Source organism: Palaemon carinicauda, unplaced genomic scaffold, assembly GCF_036898095.1.
Source record: "Palaemon carinicauda isolate YSFRI2023 unplaced genomic scaffold, ASM3689809v2 scaffold428, whole genome shotgun sequence".
Classification (NCBI taxonomy): Eukaryota; Metazoa; Arthropoda; class Malacostraca; order Decapoda; family Palaemonidae; genus Palaemon; species Palaemon carinicauda.
In genome coordinates, this window is record NW_027171682.1 from 97682 (window position 1) to 119714 (window position 22033).

At 35.2% G+C, this 22033-nt stretch overlaps 1 protein-coding gene across 1 annotated transcript in view; it reads right to left on the reverse strand.

Annotated features, from left to right (window-relative positions):
- The window catches only part of LOC137636888 (uncharacterized), a 102352-nt gene that overhangs the window by 57035 nt on the left and 23284 nt on the right, over nucleotides 1-22033 (reverse strand). Inside the window, exons 15-28 of the mRNA XM_068369244.1 lie at nucleotides 19629-19844; nucleotides 18362-18503; nucleotides 17093-17343; nucleotides 16458-16730; nucleotides 12376-12928; nucleotides 11918-12061; nucleotides 10771-10955; nucleotides 10215-10436; nucleotides 8960-9133; nucleotides 7779-7896; nucleotides 7323-7436; nucleotides 6804-7037; nucleotides 4781-4973; nucleotides 3301-3416 (exon numbers count right to left, since the gene is read on the reverse strand). Coding sequence (XP_068225345.1) covers nucleotides 3301-3416; nucleotides 4781-4973; nucleotides 6804-7037; nucleotides 7323-7436; nucleotides 7779-7896; nucleotides 8960-9133; nucleotides 10215-10436; nucleotides 10771-10955; nucleotides 11918-12061; nucleotides 12376-12928; nucleotides 16458-16730; nucleotides 17093-17343; nucleotides 18362-18503; nucleotides 19629-19844 — 2935 coding nt within the window. The remainder of the gene's footprint in view (nucleotides 1-3300; nucleotides 3417-4780; nucleotides 4974-6803; nucleotides 7038-7322; nucleotides 7437-7778; nucleotides 7897-8959; nucleotides 9134-10214; nucleotides 10437-10770; nucleotides 10956-11917; nucleotides 12062-12375; nucleotides 12929-16457; nucleotides 16731-17092; nucleotides 17344-18361; nucleotides 18504-19628; nucleotides 19845-22033) is intronic.

Below are 22033 nucleotides of genomic sequence, written 5' to 3' on the forward strand. Positions count from 1 at the left end.
TCGGCCCCCAGAATCAGTCAAGCCCAAGAATGCATCCAGAACATGCTGAAGAAGGACCGATGTTCAGTCAGACAGTGGATGAGTCTGATAGGGACGCTTTCATCACTGGAACAGTTCATCGCGTTAGGGAGACTCCACCTCCGACCCCTTCAATTTCACCTGGCTGTTCACTGGAGAAAGGACAAGACGCTAGAAGCGGTCTCGATTCCTATTTCCGAGAAGATGAAGTCGGCACTGACTTGGTGGAAGAACAACATTCTCCTCAGAGAGGGTCTGCCACTGGCTGTTCAGACCCCCAACCACATTCTCTTCTCGGACGCATCGGACACGGGCTGGGGTGCGACATTGGACGGTCGGGAATGCTCGGGCACGTGGAATGCGGAACAAAGATCGTTACACATCAACTGCAAGGAGCTACTGGCAGTTCATCTGGCCTTGAGAAGCTTCAAGTCCCTCCTTCTAGGCAAGGTGGTGGAGGTGAACTCCGACAACACCACAGCCTTGGCGTACATCTCCAAGCAAGGAGGGACTCATTCGAGGACGTTGTACGAGATCGCAAGGGACCTCCTCACCTGGTCAAGAGATCTAAGCATTTCGATAGTAACGAGGTTCATTCAAGGCAGCATGAATGTCACGGCAGACCGCCTCAGCCGGAAGGGTCAGATCATCCCAACAGAGTGGACCCTTCACAAGAATGTTTGCAAGAGACTATGGACCTTGTGGGGTCAGCCTACCATAGATCTGTTTGCAACCTCAATGACCAAGAGGCTCCCAGTTTATTGCTCACCGATCCCGGACCCAGCAGCAGTTCACATAGATGCCTTTCTTCTGGATTGGTCCCATCTAGACCTTTATGCATTCCCCCCGTTCAAGATTGTCAACAGAGTACTGCAGAAGTTCGCCTCGCACGAAGGGACAAGGTTGACGTTGGTTGCTCCCCTCTGGCCCGCGAGAGAATGGTTCACCGAGGTACTGCAATGGCTAGTAGACGTTCCCAGAACACTTCCTCTAAGAGTGGACCTTCTGCGTCAGCCGCACGTAAAGAAGTTACACCCAAGCCTCCACGCTCTTCGTCTGACTGCCTTCAGACTATCGAAAGACTCTCGAGAGCTAGAGGCTTTTCGAAGGAGGCAGCCAGAGCGATTGCTAGAGCAAGGAGGACATCCACTCTTAAAGTCTACCAGTCGAAGTGGGAAGTCTTCCGAAGCTGGTGCAAGTCGGTCTCAGTATCCTCAACCAGTACCTCTGTAACTCAGATAGCTGACTTCCTTTTATACCTTAGGAAGGAAAGATCTCTTTCAGCTCCCACGATCAAGGGTTACAGAAGCATGTTGGCAGCAGTCTTCCGTCACAGAGGCTTAGATCTTTCCAACAACAAAGATCTACAGGACCTCCTTAAGTCTTTTGAGACCTCGAAGGAGCGTCGGTTGGCCACACCAGGTTGGAACTTAGACGTAGTACTAAGATTCCTTATGTCAGAAAGGTTTGAACCACTTCAATCAGCCTCTTTTAAAGATCTCACTTTGAAGACCCTTTTCCTCGTCTGCTTGGCAACAGCTAAAAGAGTCAGTGAGATACACGCCTTCAGCAGGAACATTGGATTTACATCTGAAACGGCTACATGTTCCTTACAGCTTGGTTTTTTAGCCAAAAACGAACTTCCTTCTCGTCCTTGGCCCAAATCGTTCGATATTCCAAGCCTGTCTAATTTGGTTGGAAATGAACAAGAAAGAGTCCTATGCCCTGTAAGAGCTCTTAAGTACTATTTGAGACGTACCAGACCATTAAGAGGACAGTCAGAAGCTTTATGGTGCGCCATTAAGAAACCTTCTTTACCCATGTCGAAGAATGCAGTTTCTTATTATATCAGACTTTTGATTCGAGAAGCTCATTCTCTTCTGAATGAGGAAGACCATGCTTTGCTGAAGGTAAGGACACATGAAGTTAGAGCTGTCGCAACTTCAGTGGCCTTCAAACAAAACAGATCTCTGCAGAGTGTAATGGATGCAACCTATTGGAGAAGCAAGTCAGTGTTCGCATCATTTTACCTTAAAGATGTCCAGTCTCTTTACGAGAACTGCTACACCCTGGGACCATTCGTAGCAGCGAGTGCAGTAGTGGGTGAGGGCTCAACCACTACATTCCCATAATCCCATAACCTTTTTAATCTTTCTCTTGAAATGTTTTTATTGTTGTTTTTTGGGTTGTACGGAAGGCTAAGAAGCCTTTCGCATCCTGGTTGATTTGGCGGGTGGTCAAATTCTTTTCTTGAGAAGCGCCTAGATTAGAGGTTTTGATGAGGTCCTTTAGTATGGGTTGCAACCCTTCATACTTCAGCTCCTAGGAGTCGCTCAGCATCCTATGAGGATCGCGAGGCTCAGTAAGGAAGACGTACTTAAAAAGGCAGAGTAATTGTTCAAGTCGACTTCCTTACCAGGTACTTATTAATTTTATGTTTGTTATTTTGAATAACTGCTAAAATGAAATACAAAATACTTAGCTCTTAATGTTAACACATATTGCTGGTCTCTACCCACCCCCCTGGGTGTGAATCAGCTATATGATCACCGGGTAAGTTTAATATTGAAAAATGTTATTTTCATTAGTAAAATAAATTTTTGAATATACTTACCCTGTGATCATAAATTAAAGGACCCTCCCTTCCTCCCCAATAGAGACCCAGTGGACCGAGGAGAAAATTGGTTCTTTGTTGACATTGGAGTACTTAGTACCTGCTCGACAGATGGCGCTGATGATGTACACCCCCACCTGTATAGCGATCGCTGGCGTATTTTGTCCTTAGGTTTTTTCTGTCGGGCAGCAGAGCTGACAGCTATATGATCACCGGGTAAGTATATTCAAAAATTTATTTTACTAATGAAAATAACATGTTTTCAAGGAACTTCAAAAAACTGATATTATGTGGTTCTCTGATAAGAAAAAATAATTTAACCAGCCCATTTTAACCCTCTTACCCCCAATGGACATACTGGTACGTTTCACAAAACTCATCCCTTTACCCCCATGGACGTACTGGTATGTCCTTGCAAAAAACTGCTAATTTTTTTTTTTGCATATTTTTTATAACTTTATGAGAAACTTCAGGCATTTTCCAAAAGAATGAGACCAATTTGACCTCTCCATTACAAAAATTAAGGCTGTTAGAGCAATTTAAAAAATATTTATTGCAAAATGTGCTTGAAAAAAAAAATGCCTGGGGGTTAAGGGTTGGAAAGTTCCAAATAGCCTGGGGGTAACAGTGAGTACACAAAAAAACAATATTGTCACACGAGTGCTTACCGTCTGCGTCGTCACCTTCGGTTGGAAGCTCGACGCCCTTCAGAGAATTTTCGGCTTTCAGCAACATGTCAACTCTTGTCTGGTCTCTTGCGCCAGCTGCCTTTACGAGTTCATTCCTGGTGAGAGATCAAATCTGACTAGTTGGGTTGGTTGATCTCCTCTCTCTTATTAATAATAGTACTGTTCAGAGAATGAGTCCTGATAGCAACTGAGGCATTGTAAACTGGCTAAAATAAAGTTTATTTTCTTTATTGTTTGTTAAGTTCAGATGCTTCTTCTTCTTCTTCTTATTATTATTATTATTATTATTATTATTATTATTAGCCAAGCTACAACCCTAGTTGGAAAAGCAAGATGCTATAAGCCCAAGGGCTCCAACAGGGAAAAATAGCCCAGTGAGGAAAGGAAATAAGGAAATAAATAAATGATGAGAATAAATTAACAATAAATCATTCTAAAAACAGTAACAGCGTCAAAACAGATATGTCCTATATAAACTATTAACAACGTCAAAACAGATATGTCATATATAAACTATAAAAAGACTCATGTCAGCCTGGTCAACAAAAAAACATTTGCTCCAACTTTGAACTTTTGAAGTTCTACTGATTCAACTACCCAATTAGGAAGGTCATTTATGATGTAGAAAGAGTACTGTGCTAGACTGTATTGGAATGTTTTGCAAATTATGAAAATTCTAGAGCATTTGTTGAACTACAGAAGAAACCTATGAATAATGGATGAGGGCACCAGTGTCATGTGCCATTTACTAATAAAAATTTAGATATCTTTCCTGAATAGAATAATGACTGTAGTTTATTCATAGAATATAAATTCATTGAGTAAACTGGTATTCTAGGAAGAGGAAAACGTCAAATGTATTTTGGAAATTTGAAAAAAATTTCATCGTTTTTGAGACTAGCATTTTGAACATATTCACTCCGACAAATGAAAAGGGAATTATACTCGTCTGTATGCTGTTCAAAATTTAAGATATTTTAGACAGAGGTAGATGGAGAAAGCTGACCAGAAACATCGACCCCACATAGAAGTGGGAAAAGATGTAGAAAAGAAGAAGAGGAAGAAAACTTCAAATACAAAATATTGTGAATTGTAGTACATAGCATATTGCTTCAATTTTGTAGATAGGTAACACTGCTAGACAGATATATAGCCTACCAGTACTGTACAAGTATTCATTTGAATTTACAAATAATAATTGCCCAGTCTTGAGAAGTCTCATGATTAAAATTAATATGCAAAGTTAATAAATCTTATATCCGGTATTATCCTTTTATCTAAAATCTGACTTTTCCGGAATTATTAAGAAATTGACAGCTGTTGGATCCCCTTCTCCTGTATAAATACGATATCTTTGTATATGTATTCTCATTGTTGAATCTGTTGATGTCCTTAATGGATGAAAGTACTAACTCCAATCAAGTCTTTTCATTTTTCTTTCCGTGGCTATAATACACACCTTCCCATATATTCATCGAAGCTCTCCTTAGTGGGAAGTATTGGGACGATATGGGCCATGAGATACGATGTTTCTGCTCCCATGTTATCCGCCACGGCCGCCCACAGCGTCATGTTTGTGTGCGGCAGGACAACCGTGCCTTTGGAGTCTGTCCCGAAGGAAAAGACCATCTTTTCTCCGGTGCTTAATAATCCTTGAGGAATATGGAAATAAATGTAGACAGATATAGACATAGATGTTCGTATAGAAGAATGATGCAGTAATGGACAGCAGGACATTCTTGAAAAAAGGAGACAGCTGTAGATATAGGTATAGATATGAGAGTAAAACAGAACATCCCTTAAGGGAAAAATGCAGTTGATATTAATTAATATGAATGAAGGTATAAATTTTAATCTAAGAATTTAGCAGATATTGATCTATATATAACACTAAACTTCTGTCGAGTAAAAGAATATATACCTAGATAAACGTAAATACATACAGTGTACTTAGATACATATTGAGAAATATCAAGTGAGAACACGGCATAATTGTAACAATGAAAATTCGTACTGATTGATGTTCTGCATTTACTCTTTAGTGTTTGTTTACATTTAGTGTACGGGCACCTACTCTTATTTTAGGAATGGTTTGAGATTTATCTGTGGGTTTTTTATATTTTTAATGTGGGAGTTAGTATATACAGGGTATATACAACATATACTTTGGTTGAAGCCAGGCCTTTGATTTTGGGGATAATCTGTGTTTACCTGGGGCTAATCTGTGTGTACAGGTGGCTAATCTGTGTTTACTGAGCTCTTCTGTGTGTACAGGTGGCTAATCTGTATTTACTGGGGACTAATCTGTGTTTACTGGGATTGATGTATGTTTACTAGGGGCTATTCTGTGTGTACAGGTGGCTAATCTGTATTTACTGGGGACTAATCTGTGTTTACTGGGGTTTAATTTATGTTTACTAGGGGCTTATCTGTGTTTACTGGGAACTAATCTGTGTTTACCAGGAGTTAATCTGTGTTTACTGGGAGTAAATCTGTGTTTACTAGGGGCTAGTCTGTGTTTACTGGGAACTAATTTGTGTTTACCGGGAACTAATATGTGTTTATCAGGGGCTAGTCTGTGTTTACAGGGGCCTAATCTGTTTTTACAGGGAACTAATCTGTTTACTGGGGGCTAATCTGTGTTTACTGGGGCCTAATTTGTGTTTACTGAGAACTAATCTGTGTTTACCAGGGGCTAATCTGTGTTTACTAGGGGCTAGTCTGTGTTTACTGGGAACTAATTTGTGTTTATTGGGAACTAATTAGTGTTTACTGGGAACTAATTTGAGTTTACTAGGGACTAATCTATGTTTACTAGAGGCTAATCTATGTTTACTAGGGGCTAATCTATGTTTACTGGAAACTAATGTGTGTTTACTGGGGCTAATCTGTGATTACTGGGGCTGATTGTTTACAGCTAACTAATCTGTGTTTACGGGGAACTAATCTATGTTTACTGGGTACTAATCTATGTTTACTGGAGTCTTATCTAATTTGTGTTAAGCGTAGAGGTTGACCTTACTGTGGGCTGGATCTCCCAATACAGTACTCATCATACTTACCTCCATTGACAAAATAGGTTTACATGCACATGCCGTAAGGATGGATCTGAATTTTATTAGAGCGAGAAGAGTGACAAGGACCGTGATCTGTGGTTACTGGCGTGGTTGATTGGTATTTACTATACAGTAGAAGGTTCATCTAAAGTTACTCTCAAGTATTAGATAGAATTCAACGTCGGTGGGACGGATAATTGTGCGTCATGGTGGCTGACATGACTTCACTACTGAGGGTCTCTGGATTTAGGTGATTGCCAAGCTTTTTTCACAGCAAGTTTGGATTTTCTTTAGCTATAGAAGCAAGTCTTCTTCACAATTTAGGTCCCAAGACTTGAAGTTTTGCCTAAAACTTTTATACTACTCATATTGGTTAATATACACTTTAGTCAGGTGCATTCATGCCCCTCTTTCCCCTTCTCTTACCATAAAAGGAGTACTTTGAAATTTCAAATCCTTCAGGATCTGCCCACCCGGTGCAATTGCAAAGAACAGATTCGATCAGGGAGGTCACCTCCAGGGTAGGGACGTCCGTAGTGAACACCATCTTAGTCTCCAAGAACTCGCTCTCTCCTCCGTCCGCAACTTCCTCGGATAACGTGGCTATGCAGCTTCCTCCCGTAGGGGCCTCGTTGATTTGGATGCGTTGGATGGCAAGACCTGGGAATGTTTAGTTTTTAGTCGGAAAAAATTGCAAGGTAGTTTTTGCTTGTCTGAATTATTGCCTTTGTAATTTTGTGAAGGGTATATATTCACTCCTGTCTGTCTGTCTGTCAGCAACTTTACACAAACTACTGAACTGATTTTGACCAAACTTGGTAGTCATGTTGGATATAACCCAAGGATGAAACTGTTTATGTATACAGTATGGTATATGAATGTGTAGCCTATCATACTGAAGCTAGTACGAGGGGCAATGTGCCAATGAAGTCAAATAATAGTTACCTTTAGCATCCTCTCCAACCCTGTTGGCTGTTACTTCCACATCGAAGTATTTGTAGGAGGAGCCATACGTCTCCCAAAAGCCATCGAGCAAGGCCAATTTACGGTTATTCGTGCCTAAAAATTTACTTGAATTACCTAAATAAATCTTCAGAATGATAGTTTTCTTTGACTATTTTTAGAAAATCTAACCAATAGATTAACTGAAACTTTTATAATATTTATATGAGTGTTACAGAATTATGCCAAAAGTAAGAAATACAAATTTACGTAAAGAAATGCGAGGAAATTTATCATTACAGTCTCATCAACAATGTCTTTTTTAACAGTAAAATTCACCGCCTCTCTCAGGAATTGCACCATAAATAGAAATTTAAAAGAGGTTGGTGGTCCGAGTCAAGGGATCTTCCTCAGGCTTCTAAGTCCAAATTAGAAAAAGGGAAATCTAATTCAACTCACCAACAGCAACACCTTCAAGTTTTAAGGATTCTGAAGAATCTGGGCTGAGATTCACCCCATAGACAGTCCATGTAAAGTTTAGCGGTGCAGTGTTAGTCTCTGAGTCTTCATTTCCTTCCTGAATTATAAGTAAAGATATAAATAAAATTTTATTACTTCAAGGTGAAATGCTATAGAGAAAATTTAAGTAACCTAATTTTAATTCACATGATGCAGCAATGTAAATAAAATATTTTTTAATCATTTATCTTTTTGTATGATCTAAAAACAAAAAAGTTTGATGCACAAAGAAAGGCAAATCTGACTATTTTTCATTGTAATGTGATGTAAATAGTAATTTTCCTCACTTTACATAACCTTTGAAGCAGTCTAATTATTTCCATTTATTATCTTTAGTCTCAAGTAATTATGGAAAAAAAAATACTTTTAAAAACATAAACTGAATAAGGAACGACACCATTAATTAATTAATTAAGAAAAGTGAAACTACAATTTGCCAGATATTCTGTTTATGAGATAGAAATGCGTTGGGAACTAAAAGGCTGTTCAACAATGAGGTACAGCTTGGCAGAAACTACAAGTTGAAAAAAGTTGAACAATGAGATGAAAGAGAGGCAACAAAGTGGGAGGTCAAGTAGAAGGATAATCAGGTGGGTGCTATACCGACCCTTTAATAATGCCAACGGTGCATCACGTGAGGTGCCTTGATTGTTCTGCGCCCCTATAGGACATCGATTGATATATAGATTAGAGTAGTGAGGCCTTAAAGTGGCGAAAGGGTTTGTGCATCGCCATAAGCAATGCTGAACTTAGGAACACCCATACTAGGTTGCTTTGGTTTGAGTGATCAGACTAAAGTCTCCCACTACACCAATCCACACTGGTGAGCATGATGATAAAAACTGACAAAACCCTAGACAAGAGTAAGGTCATGTCTCAGGCCTTTGTCTAAGGTCATGTCTCAGGCCTTTGTATTGCAGGGGACTAGAAATGGCTGCATTTGTTGTTGTTGTTGTTGTTGTAGATAGTTACATAAAAGATTAACATATAGATAGATTCATTGGAAAAGTTAAATTCAAGGAATACAGTATAATTTTACATGGAGAGAGAGAGAGAGAGAGAGAGAGAGAGAGAGAGAGAGAGAGAGAGAGAGAGAGAGAGAGAGAGAGAGACACACTAACCTCAATTTCCTCTTCACTCTCTAAGATCAGTTTAGTTGGGTTGACCAGCTGAGCACCTTTGACTTGAACACAGAACCAGGGCGGATTGCAATAGGATATGAGAGCCGGCGGATTCCCCTCAACGACTTCGATCTCGACAGAGGAGGAGCTATTCCGTCCGTCATTACTCGAAGCCTGTTGAAATGAGATGAATTTTTAACTATTGATAGGATTTGATTTTAGGATATGAGAGCCGGCGGATTTCCCTCGACTTTGATCTCGACAGAGGAGGAGCTATTCCTTCTGTCGTTCCTTGAAGCCTGTTGGAATGAGATGGAGTTTTTAACTGATAGGATTTGATTTATGAATTTTGATCATATGGTCCTGTTCTTTGTATACATTAGGAAGGCTTATGTATGATAATTTCAACCTCTGTAGGTTTGGAAAGTTTTTATGTATACGATAAATTTCTTTATATTTGTAAACCATATCTTGATATTTTTCAAAACCGTCTTTACATCTAAAATATATGATCCGTCAGACTAATGATGAGTTTTAATGTTGAAATAACTCAATTAACCAGGTCATGACAATACTTTATATATTAATAACATAATCTATTATAATCAGATCATATTATGTATCTGGAAAAGAAATAAACCTATTTAAAAAGCAACTATTGTGTAACCTAAGACAAAATATTACGTACACTAACTGCCATCTTGTAAACTTTAAATATATAATTAACACATTTGGAACCATAGTACAGTGCCATAATCTCTGTACCCTGGTCTTTCACTGTCTTGGGTTGGAGTTCTCTTGCTTGGGGGTACACTCGGGCACACTGTTCTACCTAGTTTCTTTTCCTCTTGTTTTGTTAAAGTTGTTATAGTTTATATGAGAAATATTTATTTTGGTGTTGTTATTGCTTTTAAAATATTTTATTTTTCCTTTTTTTCCATTCCTCACTGGGCTATTTTCCCTGTTGGGGCCCCTGGGCTTATAGCATCCTGCTTTTCCAACTAGGTTTTTAGCTTAGCAATAATAATAATAATAATAATAATAATAATAATATATTTATATATACAGTATATACATATATATATATATATATATATATATATATATATATATATATATAATAATAATAATAATAATGATAATAATAATAATAATAATAATACAGTGTTAATTTAGATCTGATCATACTATGCATCTGGAAAAAATAAACTCGTTTAAAAAACTATCGTACGACCAAAGACGGTAGAGTACGTACAATAACTCCCATCTTGTAAACTTTGTCCACATTTCTGAAGAGATCAACATCTATGGAAAGGCTGCCCTTCTGATTGGTCAGCCAACCAGGCCCTTGACCCCAGCAGCCACCGTGGTCAATACTGTTCTCGTACGCATCTCGGCTCAGTGGAGGGTCGGAGGTCACGCTGCGATCCGGCAACTTTTCGCCGGCGAGATGGCACGACCAGACGTACGATACGAGCTTAAAGGAAAATTTGGAGATTTTAGTTACGATTATGTAAAAGTTTAAGAAATGCCAAGTACCTGTGGGCTAATTTTTATCTCTTCTCTGTTAACTTTCGTATATAGATATGGAAAAGCACCTCGCTTTTTAAAAGTAATAACAATCACATTTCCAATGCTCTCTCTCTTTGTACAAGTATGTATGTATTGTATATTTTTATACATATTCATATATGTATACAGTATATATATGCATCAAAGTCAGGGAAATACAATGCTTATGTTCCCTTTTTTTATTCCAATCTTTATGAGTTAAAATACTAATAACAATGATAACAAAACTGAATTCTTACAGGAATTTCTGGATAGTCGGGATCGTACGAATATTGCATGGGACGTAGAGAGAGTGTCTGGAGATTACCCCTCCGTATTCTAGGGGCGCCGCCCCCCACTATGACCACCATCAGCTCGCTCTGGCCGACGTTCACTACAGAATCGGACTCCAAAGTGGCCCAGACGGGAATGCCTGACGAGGGATCTGGAGGAGAGAGAATTGAAGCGATGTAAGATTATTTTAATGTTTTTAATCTTAAAATGTTATTTTGATTGTTCATTACCTCTCTAGTAATTTAATTATTTCCTTATTTTATTTCTTCACTGGACTATTTTTCCCTTGTTGGAGCCCTTGGGCTTGTAGCATCCTGCTTTTCCAACTAGGGTTGTAGCTTACCTAATAATACTGATAATGATATAGATGAAGGTTAATGAAAAATTAGATGAAACATTGACAAATGAATAGAAATATTTCACTCTAAAGAAATAAAATGTTAATTTGCATTGTGAATTTTTCATCAATTGATTTTTCTTATCAAAGATTTGCCACAGTAGGCAATCATATCAGAGTTGTTAAATATCTATATGTACTATATATCTTTGTAACCAATGGGTGGCAAGCTTAGTAAACTTCCACCAATTATAATTAGCTTCAGTGATATCAGAGGCATAAATTTACTTAAAATAATAATTTTTATTGAGAGTCAACCAAGCAACCCCACAAGTCATAATAAGTCATTATAAAGAAATAAAATATATACAATTATGTAAGTTAAAAAAAATTGGTTGTGGCAAAGATATACATCAACAACAGCTGCAACGAATCTAGCTATTTCTATTCTACTGCAGGACAAAGGCCTTGAAAATATCAATTCATGTCTGGGGTTTGGCCAGTTTTCATCGCCGCGCTTGCCAGTGCGGATTGACAAAGGTGGGAGGTCAGTTTTCATCCCCGCGCTTGCCAGTGTGGATTGACAATGTTGGGAGATTTTAGTCTGATCGCTCACAGCAAACCAACCTAGTATGGATGGCCCTGACTAGTACAGCTTTGCTGATTCTGGCGATATGCAAACCCTTTCACTACGTTAAGGTATCGCCACTCAGCCCTTAAATCTAAACTAATAAATGATTATTGATGGTTACAACTTGCAACTAACTTCCACCTACTTGTCATGGAGACGTTGTAGCTGACAACAGCCCTGTAGACTCCGTAATGAAGGCTCCTCCTCTGCAGGAAAAGGACGCCCTTGCCAATATCCGCATCACCGAGATCTACCTCCATGCTGTCGTTGATCCGAATGACTCTCCACTCTGTTTATCGAGAGGCGTTTGTCACGCGAGCTTATTTCATGGTGAACTTTTGCATCTCGATCCCAGATTTTGAACTAAATATGCCGGATCATTTTGCGGTATTATAAATTGCAATGTGCGACTTCAATTTTACATCTATACAGATTAATATTGCTTACTCGGTGGTATTTATTTGGCAAGATTTAAGAATATGCTAGAATATTTGGAAAGAAGAGAGACATAAATGGTTTAGATGCTTCTGACTGGAAAGAGTATTCTAATGATAGATAATGTTTGTGTACATGAAGAGTACTAAACTTTGATTTATAACTCACCAATCTCCATCGACAAATCGCTAGCCGAGCAGTTGACTACAGACGAACTCTGAATGCGTAGCTTATCAGCTCGGGTCATGTTTATCGGACGATCAACCGTACCATTCCTCGGAATCCAAACTGTCAGTTCGGAGCATGGGAGACTCTCGTACACTGTGATGTTGTCCGCCGTTAGCTCTTCCCCCATTGCGGAGAAGAAACGGGCTACAGGAGTGTATATACCGGGAGATGAGTACTTGTGTACGAGAGTGATTCTCCCCGTCGTAGCGGGCTGCCTCCATTCCTCTATTCCAGACTCTTGTCCCTCACATCCAGAGTCCTGTCGCCATCCAGGAATGGTTTCCGTATCCTCCCCGACGTCTAGAGAAACGCAACTTCCCATCAGAATAGGGACTTCAATTTTGAAGGTCACTTCTAGCATTACTCGTGTTTCAATGTGCGATACCTCCATCTTGAGACCGGATACTTTTTGACGGATACGTACGAAAGTCGAGACTGGATCTGAGAATCCGGATGAGTCCTCCCCTCTCATGGAAACTTCATAATCACTCTCCTGATAGAATAAATAGAATAAACACACACACACACACACACACACATATATATATATATATATATATATATATATATATATATATATATATATATATATATATATATTCAGCCAAGGCCACAGGAAAAAATAAAAGAAGGCGTACCGAGCGCTTTCGTGTTATTTCAACACATTTTCGAGGTACAATGCTAAAAACACAGAGAACATCTAAGAAAGTAAACAATAAAAAACTGAAAAAATTGAAAACAAGTATTCAAAGTCCGGTTAAAACTAGTACACCAGATACAGAGTAGTTCAACAGGTGATTAAAAAGAAACAATCTTACAAATCTCGTTAATAACAAATGGGTCCAATTTGTACATACCCTGGCTTACATTCATTAAGTCACTATGATATTTGATAAAAGCAGATTCAATTATATTTCTACGAGTTATATTATTACAATATAAAACAATTTTTGCCCCTTCCCAATGAATCATGTGATTAAAATTATTAATATGTAAAAACAAAGCATTCAAGATTTGTCCCGTTCTCACACTATATTTATGTTGTTTAATTCTGGTGTCCAGGCCCTTCCCAGATTGTCCGAGATAAAAACACTTGCAGTTCATGCAAGGAACCCCGTAAATGCAGCCCTGAGAAACTTTGGGAGAATTCCTTATTAGTATACTTTTCAGTGTATTTGAAAATTTAAAAACAACATTGATATTAAAATTCTTGCAAAAACTCGGAACTCTCCGTAAGAGATCATTATTTGGTAAAACGAGCACATTATGATTATTAAAAGCCATTCTCGGAGTTGCAGAATAAAAAGTTCTTTGTGCTTTTTGTAAAGCACATTCAATAAAATATTTAGGGTATCTCAATTTTTCTGATATGTTGAAGATATTTTCAAACTCTTCCTGAAGAAATTCCGGGCTGCAGATACGTAAGGCTCTTAAAAACATAGAGGAAAAAGTAGCCTTCTTAACTTGATTACTATGGTTGGAATAATAGTGAATATATGAATTTACGTTAGTAGGTTTTCTATACACTGAATATTTGAAGCCATTTAGAGTACGGTGAACATTTACATCCAAAAATGAAAGACAACCATCCCGTTCTTCCTCACAAGTAAAATTAATGGAAGGTACCAAATTGTTCAGAAGACCATTGCTACAGAAGACTACGGTATAGAAGGAGAAAGCTGGAAAATAACCTCAACCATAAATTATGTCTGTTAATTAATAGTAGTAAATGGACACGTGATGCTAATTCGGATTTTGTAATTAATTTATCTGGTTATGACCTTGATGAGTCGGCCTTACCTGCTTTTGGGTATGGTCTGAGTTTTTCTGTAACGCCCACTACACGTGACTATGTTGGTATATCTGAAGCCTTTTGTAATTTAGAAAAATTTGGTAATATATCGGATAACAATCTTAATCTTGTTAAGGGTTTTATCTATGGTGTAAATTCATTCCCCTCCTATTCAAATGTACCATTAAGATTCCTAAAAGTTTACAAGAAGCTGAAAAATAATGACGAACTTCATTTCACGAAAGCTGATAAGTCTAGCGCGTTGGTTATACTAAACAAACAAGATTACAAAGATAAACTGTACTTACTGGTGAGTGATGTTAATACCTATGATCTACTGACATCAAATCCATCTGAACGTGTGCTTTCTCATTTTAATAAGAAGGTCAAAAGTATCTTAAAAAATAATAAAGATTTGATTAAACAATTTGTAACAATATCTCCAACTTTACCTTATTTGTATGGTCTTGTTAAAACACATAAACCTGGTAACCTCATTAGACCAATTATCAGTTCTGTTGGGTCATGTACTTACAAGCTTTCAAAATGGCTGGTTAAGATTCTTTCACCTTTAGTAGGAAGCATTTCAAATTCCAATATCAAACATAATGTAGATCTGATAGAAAAACTAAATAGCGCAACTATTAATTTTAAGTTTAAAATGATTAGTTTTGATGTTGTATCTCTGTTTACAAAAGTACCTATAAATGACTTGCTTGAATATTTAGCTGAATTTTTAGACAATTATGATTTACCCTTGTCCACTCATAATGTTTTAGAGCTGGTTAAACTTTGCATTTGTGATTCTGTTTTTACTTTTGATGAAAAATTCTATACACAAAAGTTTGGTATGGCAATGGGAAATCCTCTTTCACCTGTTTTAAGTAATTTATATATGGAGTTTTTTTAAACAAGATTTTTACCTAATATTTTGCCTTGTGGTGTTCTGTGGTATAGGTATGTTGATGATATTTTTTGCATATGGCCTCTAACCGAAAATGTAAATGCATTTCTCTTTGAACTGAATAATTTGGTACCTTCCATTAATTTTACTAGTGAGGAAGAACGGGATGGTTGTCTTTCATTTTTGGATGTAAATGTTCACCGTACTCTAAATGGCTTCAAATATTCAGTGTATAAAAAACCTACTAACGTAAATTCATAACATCACTATTATTCCAACCATAGTAATCTAGTTAAGAAGGCTACTTTTTCCTCTATGTTTTTAAGAGCCTTACGTATCTGCAGCTCGGAATTTCTTCAGGAAGAGTTTGATAATATCTTCAACATATCAGAAAAATTGAGATACCCTAAATATTTTATTGAATGTGCTTTACAAAAAGCACAAAGAACTTTTTATTCTGCAACTCCGAGAATGGCTTTTAATAATCATAATGTGCTCGTTTTACCATATAATGATCTCTTACGGAGAGTTCCGAGTTTTTGCAAGAATTTTAATATCAATGTTGTTTTTAAATTTTCAAATACACTGAAAAGTATACTAATAAGGAATTCTCCCAAAGTTTCTCAGGGCTGCATTTACGGGGTTCCTTGCATGAACTGCAAGTGTTTTTATCTCGGACAATCTGGGAAGGGCCTGGACACCAGAATTAAACAACATAAATATAGTGTGAGAACGGGACAAATCTCGAATGCTTTGTTTTTACATATTAATAATTTTAATCACATGATTCATTGGGAAGGGGCAAAAATTGTTTTATATTGTAATAATATAACTCGTAGAAATATAATTGAATCTGCTTTTATCAAATATCATAGTGACTTAATGAATGTAAGCCAGGGTATGTACAAATTGGACCCATTTGTTATTAACGAGATTTGTAAGATTGTTTCTTTTTAATCACCTGTTGAACTACTCTGTATCTGGTGTACTAGTTTTAACCGGACTTTGAATACTTGTTTTCAATTTTTTCAGTTTTTTATTGTTTACTTTCTTAGATGTTCTCTGTGTTTTTAGCATTGTACCTCGAAAATGTGTTGAAATAACACGAAAGCACTCGGTACGCCTTCTTTTATTTTTTCCTGTGGCCTTGGCTGAATATATTGTCACACGCTATTTAGTGACTTATAAGCATATATATATATATATATATATATATATATATATATATATATATATATATATATATATATATATATATAGAATGATGGGGTGCACAAAAGAGAAAAGAGAACAATGAGAAGGTAAAGGCAACTACTTTACACTCACAGCTTCGAAAGATACGAGAAATTCCTTATTTTCCTGCACGATGTCTTCCAACTCGGGAACCGATAAGACGTAGCGGTCCGCCTTCCCAGCCACGGAGCTTGGGGTTATGTTTACTTTCTGGCTGGGTAGGTAAAACCCCTCGGTCAAATAGGGAATCTCATCGAGGGGCTGCACTACCAAGGGGCCCAGTTTCAGTTGTGTTAGGATGGGTACCTTTAGTAGAGAGAGAAAGAGATAGTGGTTCTCTAAATTGTTGGGATATGCAGGAGCATACTGACACATATTAAAAAGTTAGATTTATATTCAGGTTGATTGAATCTTGGTTATATAGCACTGTACTGTGGTGAAGGAGACCGTTCAATCTCGAGGTGAAATTGGGCGAAAACTTGCACTTGCATCACCAAGTAAACATATACCTTTTATGAATAACAAACGCTTTGTTTTCCTTATATATATTTATATAAATATATGTATTTTGTTTCAAATTATTGCGCTCATAATTACAGGTCTTATTATAGATTATATAATAAAAAGATAAAAGAAATCTTCATAATCCTACCAAGATAAAGAAAAGTTCCCTGAACTTGTAAAGACCCCTAAAAATACAGTATTAATGATTAAACTTCAATACTTACAGCCTTGGTTACATTAATTTCGGAAACAGGATTCCTTAGGAACCACGTTATGACAAACTGACCCGCATCTGCGTACTGGTGCACGAGAGCGAGGCTTACGGGACCTGTAGCACCCGGACCCGTGTCCTTCAACAAATTGGTGTCTACCTTCTCCTCTTCCCCTGACGTATCTCCCCAGGTCATCCAACCCGTTACGTTTGTAGCAACTTCATTCATAAAAGCTGTCAGACTCAGTGTGATGTTTATGTCTCCTGTAAGGTTTATGGTAGAATATTATCTGCTCATAAGATGGCAACACTATTTGTCAGTTCATTCATAAGTTTTGAGCACTGACTACAAAGTTTTGCTCATAGGATGGCAATACTATCAGTTCATTCATAAGCGTCGAGTTCTACTCTAAAGTTATTCATAAATGTTGAGGTGTCTCCTTCTTTAAATAATATTATTACGTCTAGAATCTTGATAAAAGTACAGCAATAATATTACGTTGGAAATCTTCGTAAAAGTAGAATATTGTTATGTCCGAAATCTTCATAAAAGTACAACAATATTACTAAGTCCAAAATCTTCATAAAAGTACAGCAATAATATTACGTCTGAAATCTTCATAAAAGTACGACAATATTATTACGTCCAAAATCTTCATAAAATTATAGCAATAATATTACGTCCGAAATCTTAATAAAAGTACAACAATATTATGTCCGAAAACTTCATAAAAGTACAGCAATATTATTACGTCCGAAATCTTCATAAAAGTACAACAATATTATGTCCGAAAACTTCATAAAAGTACAGCAATATTATTACGTCCGAAATCTTAATAAAAGTACAACAATATTATGTCCGAAAACTTCATAAAAGTACAGCAATATTATTACGTCCGAAATCTTAATAAAAGTACAACAATATTATGTCCGAAAACTTCATAAAAGTATAGCAATATTATCAGTCCGAAATCTTAATAAAAGTACAACAATATTATGTCCGAAAACTTCATAAAAGTACAGCAATATTATTATGTCCGAAATCTTCATAAAAGTACAACAATATTATGTCCGAAAACTTCATAAAAGTACAGCAATATTATCAGTCCGAAATCTTAATAAAAGTACAACAATATTATGTCCGAAAACTTTATAAAAGTACAGCAATATTATTATGTCCGAAATCTTCATAAAAGTACAACAATATTATGTCCAAAATTTTTATAAAAGTACAGCAATATTATTACATCTAAAATCTTCATAAGAAAATAGGTTTGATTACCTGGAGGGAAAACGATATATTCAGGAATTTCAATAATAGTGTTATCCGTAGTCAGAGGCTGAGCGATTTGTACCAGCGATGACAGCGTGTTCGAATCTCCCGCATCACCTGAGGTCTGCATCGTCAGCGTGTAATCTCCAGACTATTAACGGAAAGATGCAATAGTGTTTCTCAGTTTTTCATAAGACAAAGACATTTTGGTGCTGGTTTATTATGTGGCCTACCTTTTTTATTCTGGATTAATATGTGGCCTAACTGGCTTATTAGGTTAGGTAAGGTTAGGTTATGTTAGGTAAGGTTAGGCCACATACTAAAACAGAAAGAATTTTGTATGCCATATTCGAAAGGTAGGCCACATACTAAACTGGCACCCATATATTAATGTTATGGAATATATAGAGACTAGGTTCCAAATATATAGACCTTAATAATAAAAAGAAATGTAATAAACTGTTAGGTTACATTTGAAGATATGATATATAGGTCTAACTAATTTATGCTGAAAATATTTATTTAAAATATACAGTACTATACTGTAATTCTTAATTACAAGTATCTCAAAACATATGGGCAAACAGAAAAAAATTATAATCTATAAGAGTTATTTCATACTGTAATTTTTAATTATCTTTCTGCTTAACAATTATAGGCTTTAAATAGGAGTTTAAAACTTTTTATTTTATTTTATTTAGAATAATTTGAATACACTGGAATATTTTATTAATTTATTCATGAATTTTTTTCTGTTTCATTTCATCAAATGGGATTTATGTTTGATGGAAATTATGTTTAATTAGCTTGAGAAAAACTACAAAATTATATTAGAAAATTACACTTGTTCTCAAATTTGGTTGTAAATAGAGATAAAAAAGGAGCCACGCAAGTACGAAATCAATGAAATATTTTATTTCATTTTTTCATTATTTCTTATACCGTTTATTTATTTTCTTATTTCCTTTCCTCAATGGGCTATTTTTCTCTGTTGGAGCCCTTGGGGTTATAGCATTTTACTTTTCAACTAGGGTTGTAGCTTAGCTAGTAAATAATAATAATAATAATAATAATAATAATAATAATAATAATAACAACTACCACCATTAGCATTGTACTCCACTACAAGAAAATATTCATAAACTGAATTTGTTATCAAAATTGCTTGTAAAAATAAGATGAAAAAGGCTCCACAATAAATACAAAATCAATACAGACTGTCACTGTGAACAATATACGCCATTAAAAGCAAGAAGAAGAAGATAGCGTTACTCACCGACAGAAAAGTGTAAACAAAAGATGGCGTCGGACTAGTCATAATCTTGTCTTCAACTTGTAGTTTGTATTCCTCCGACTGACCAGCCTGGACCAAGGCCGTGAGGTTCAGCGGTACGTGGGCCTTGAAGACCGTACTGTACCACGGCGGGCTATCGCTCGGATTCTCGTACTCGATGTGGATTCCCCCAATGACGAGGGAGGCAAGGACATTAAGCTAAGGGGAAGATAATCAGTGTTATGGTTAGTGTAGTCTATAAATTTGCAAGAAAGATGAAGAGGAGCCTATTAAGATGGGACTGACGTTATGAATAGTAGGCATACGCACACATATATATATATATATGTATATATATATGTATATATATATATATGTATGTATATATATATATATATATATATATATATATATATATATTTATATATATATATATATATATATATATTTATATATATATATTTATATTAATATATATATATATATATATATATATATATATATATATATATATATATATATATATATATTAATATATATATATATATATATATATATATAAGATATATATATATATATATATATATATATATATATATATATATATATATATATATATATATAAGATATATATATATATGTATATATATATATATATATATATATATATATATATATATATGTATATACATGTATATACAGTATATATATATATATATATATATATATATATATATATATATATATATATATATATATATATATATAAAATATTTATTTTTCTTTTCTTTTTTGAGGGTAAATGCAACCTCACTGAACAATCAAATGAAAAATAAAACTAATAAATTAAAAATGATTTATACATATTAATTTCTACAGTACCACCAAGAAAAATTTCCAGACACATTGACAAGAAATAAAAACAAATGAATAAAAAGTAAAAAATATAAAAAGTGCAATGTGTTTTTTTTAAATTCGAGATCAGCGAAAAGTGAATTAGAATTTTAATTTTTCATAATTTGACGGAAATTATCAAATTGCAACTAATTTGTTTGCGGAGTAATTCTAGAATATAATTATTTAACTGAATTTTATTGATGTGAATTTAAAGAGAAAGTTTTTATATACTGAAAAAATAAATTAGTTATATAAAAAAAGTCTTACTATTGATAAAGAAGAAATTTAGAGAAAGTTTTTTTTTTTTTTTATTTACAGAAAAAATAAATTGTTTAAATACTAAAAAGTCTTGCTATTGATAAAAAAGAAATTTAGAGAAAGTGTTTTTTTAATTACAGAAAAAAATAAATTATTTATATACGAAAAAGTCTTACTATTGATAAAGAAGAAATTTAGCGAAAGTTTTTTTTTTTTTATTTACAGAAAGAAATAAATTGTTTATCTACTAAAATTTAAAGAATTTTTTTTTTTACAGAAAAAATAAATTGTTTATATACTAAAAACTCTTCATGTTGATAAAGAAGAAATTTAAACCTTGTTTTACAGAAAAAATATATTGTTTATATACTAAAAACTCTTCATATTGATAAAGAAGAAATTTAAACCTTGTTTTACAGAAAGAATAAATTGTTTATATACTAAAAAGTCTTCATATTGATAAAGAAGTTTAAAGAAATCTCATCTATTTACAGAAAAAATAAATTGGTTATACTGTATACTAAAAAGTCTTGCTATTGATAAAGAATTAATTGCCGTATAAAAGACATCCAGGTTGTATTAAATCGATTTTTATATGTGAAAAGGAAAGACTGAATTAAAAAAGGATGGACTGATTGGTATTACAGTTGATAACCCGATGCATAATCACAACCGTCATTAATAACCCTTTTACCCCCAAAGGACGTACTGGTACATTTCACAAAACTCACCCCTTTACCCCCATGGACGTACCGGTACGTCCTTGCAAAAAAATGCTATAAAAATTTTTTTTCTTAATATTTTTGATAATTTTTTGAGAAAATTCAGGCATTTTCCAAGAGAATGAGACCAACCTGACCCCTCTATGACAAAAATTGAGGCTGTTAGAGCAATTTAAAGAAAATATACTGCAAAATGTGCTGGGAAAAAAATAACCCCCTGGGGGTTAAGGGTTGGAAATTTCCAAAGAGCCTGGGGTAAAAGGGTTAATCCGTGATATATAAAAATTATGTAATAAACAGAAATAAAATAGATACAGTATTTACAGGTATTTACTGTAAGATTCTATTTTACAAAGATAATAAAAACAAGCATTAATATGCAAGCAAAAATAGCATCGTCTTTATACATTGGATACTAAATTTAACTCTGGTTCGATTCCCAAGGGAGGCAGCGTGATTTAAAGCTTGAGTGAATCATATGATCAGACCAGAGTTCACCCTCAACCCAATATAGAACCAGGGAGAACCAGG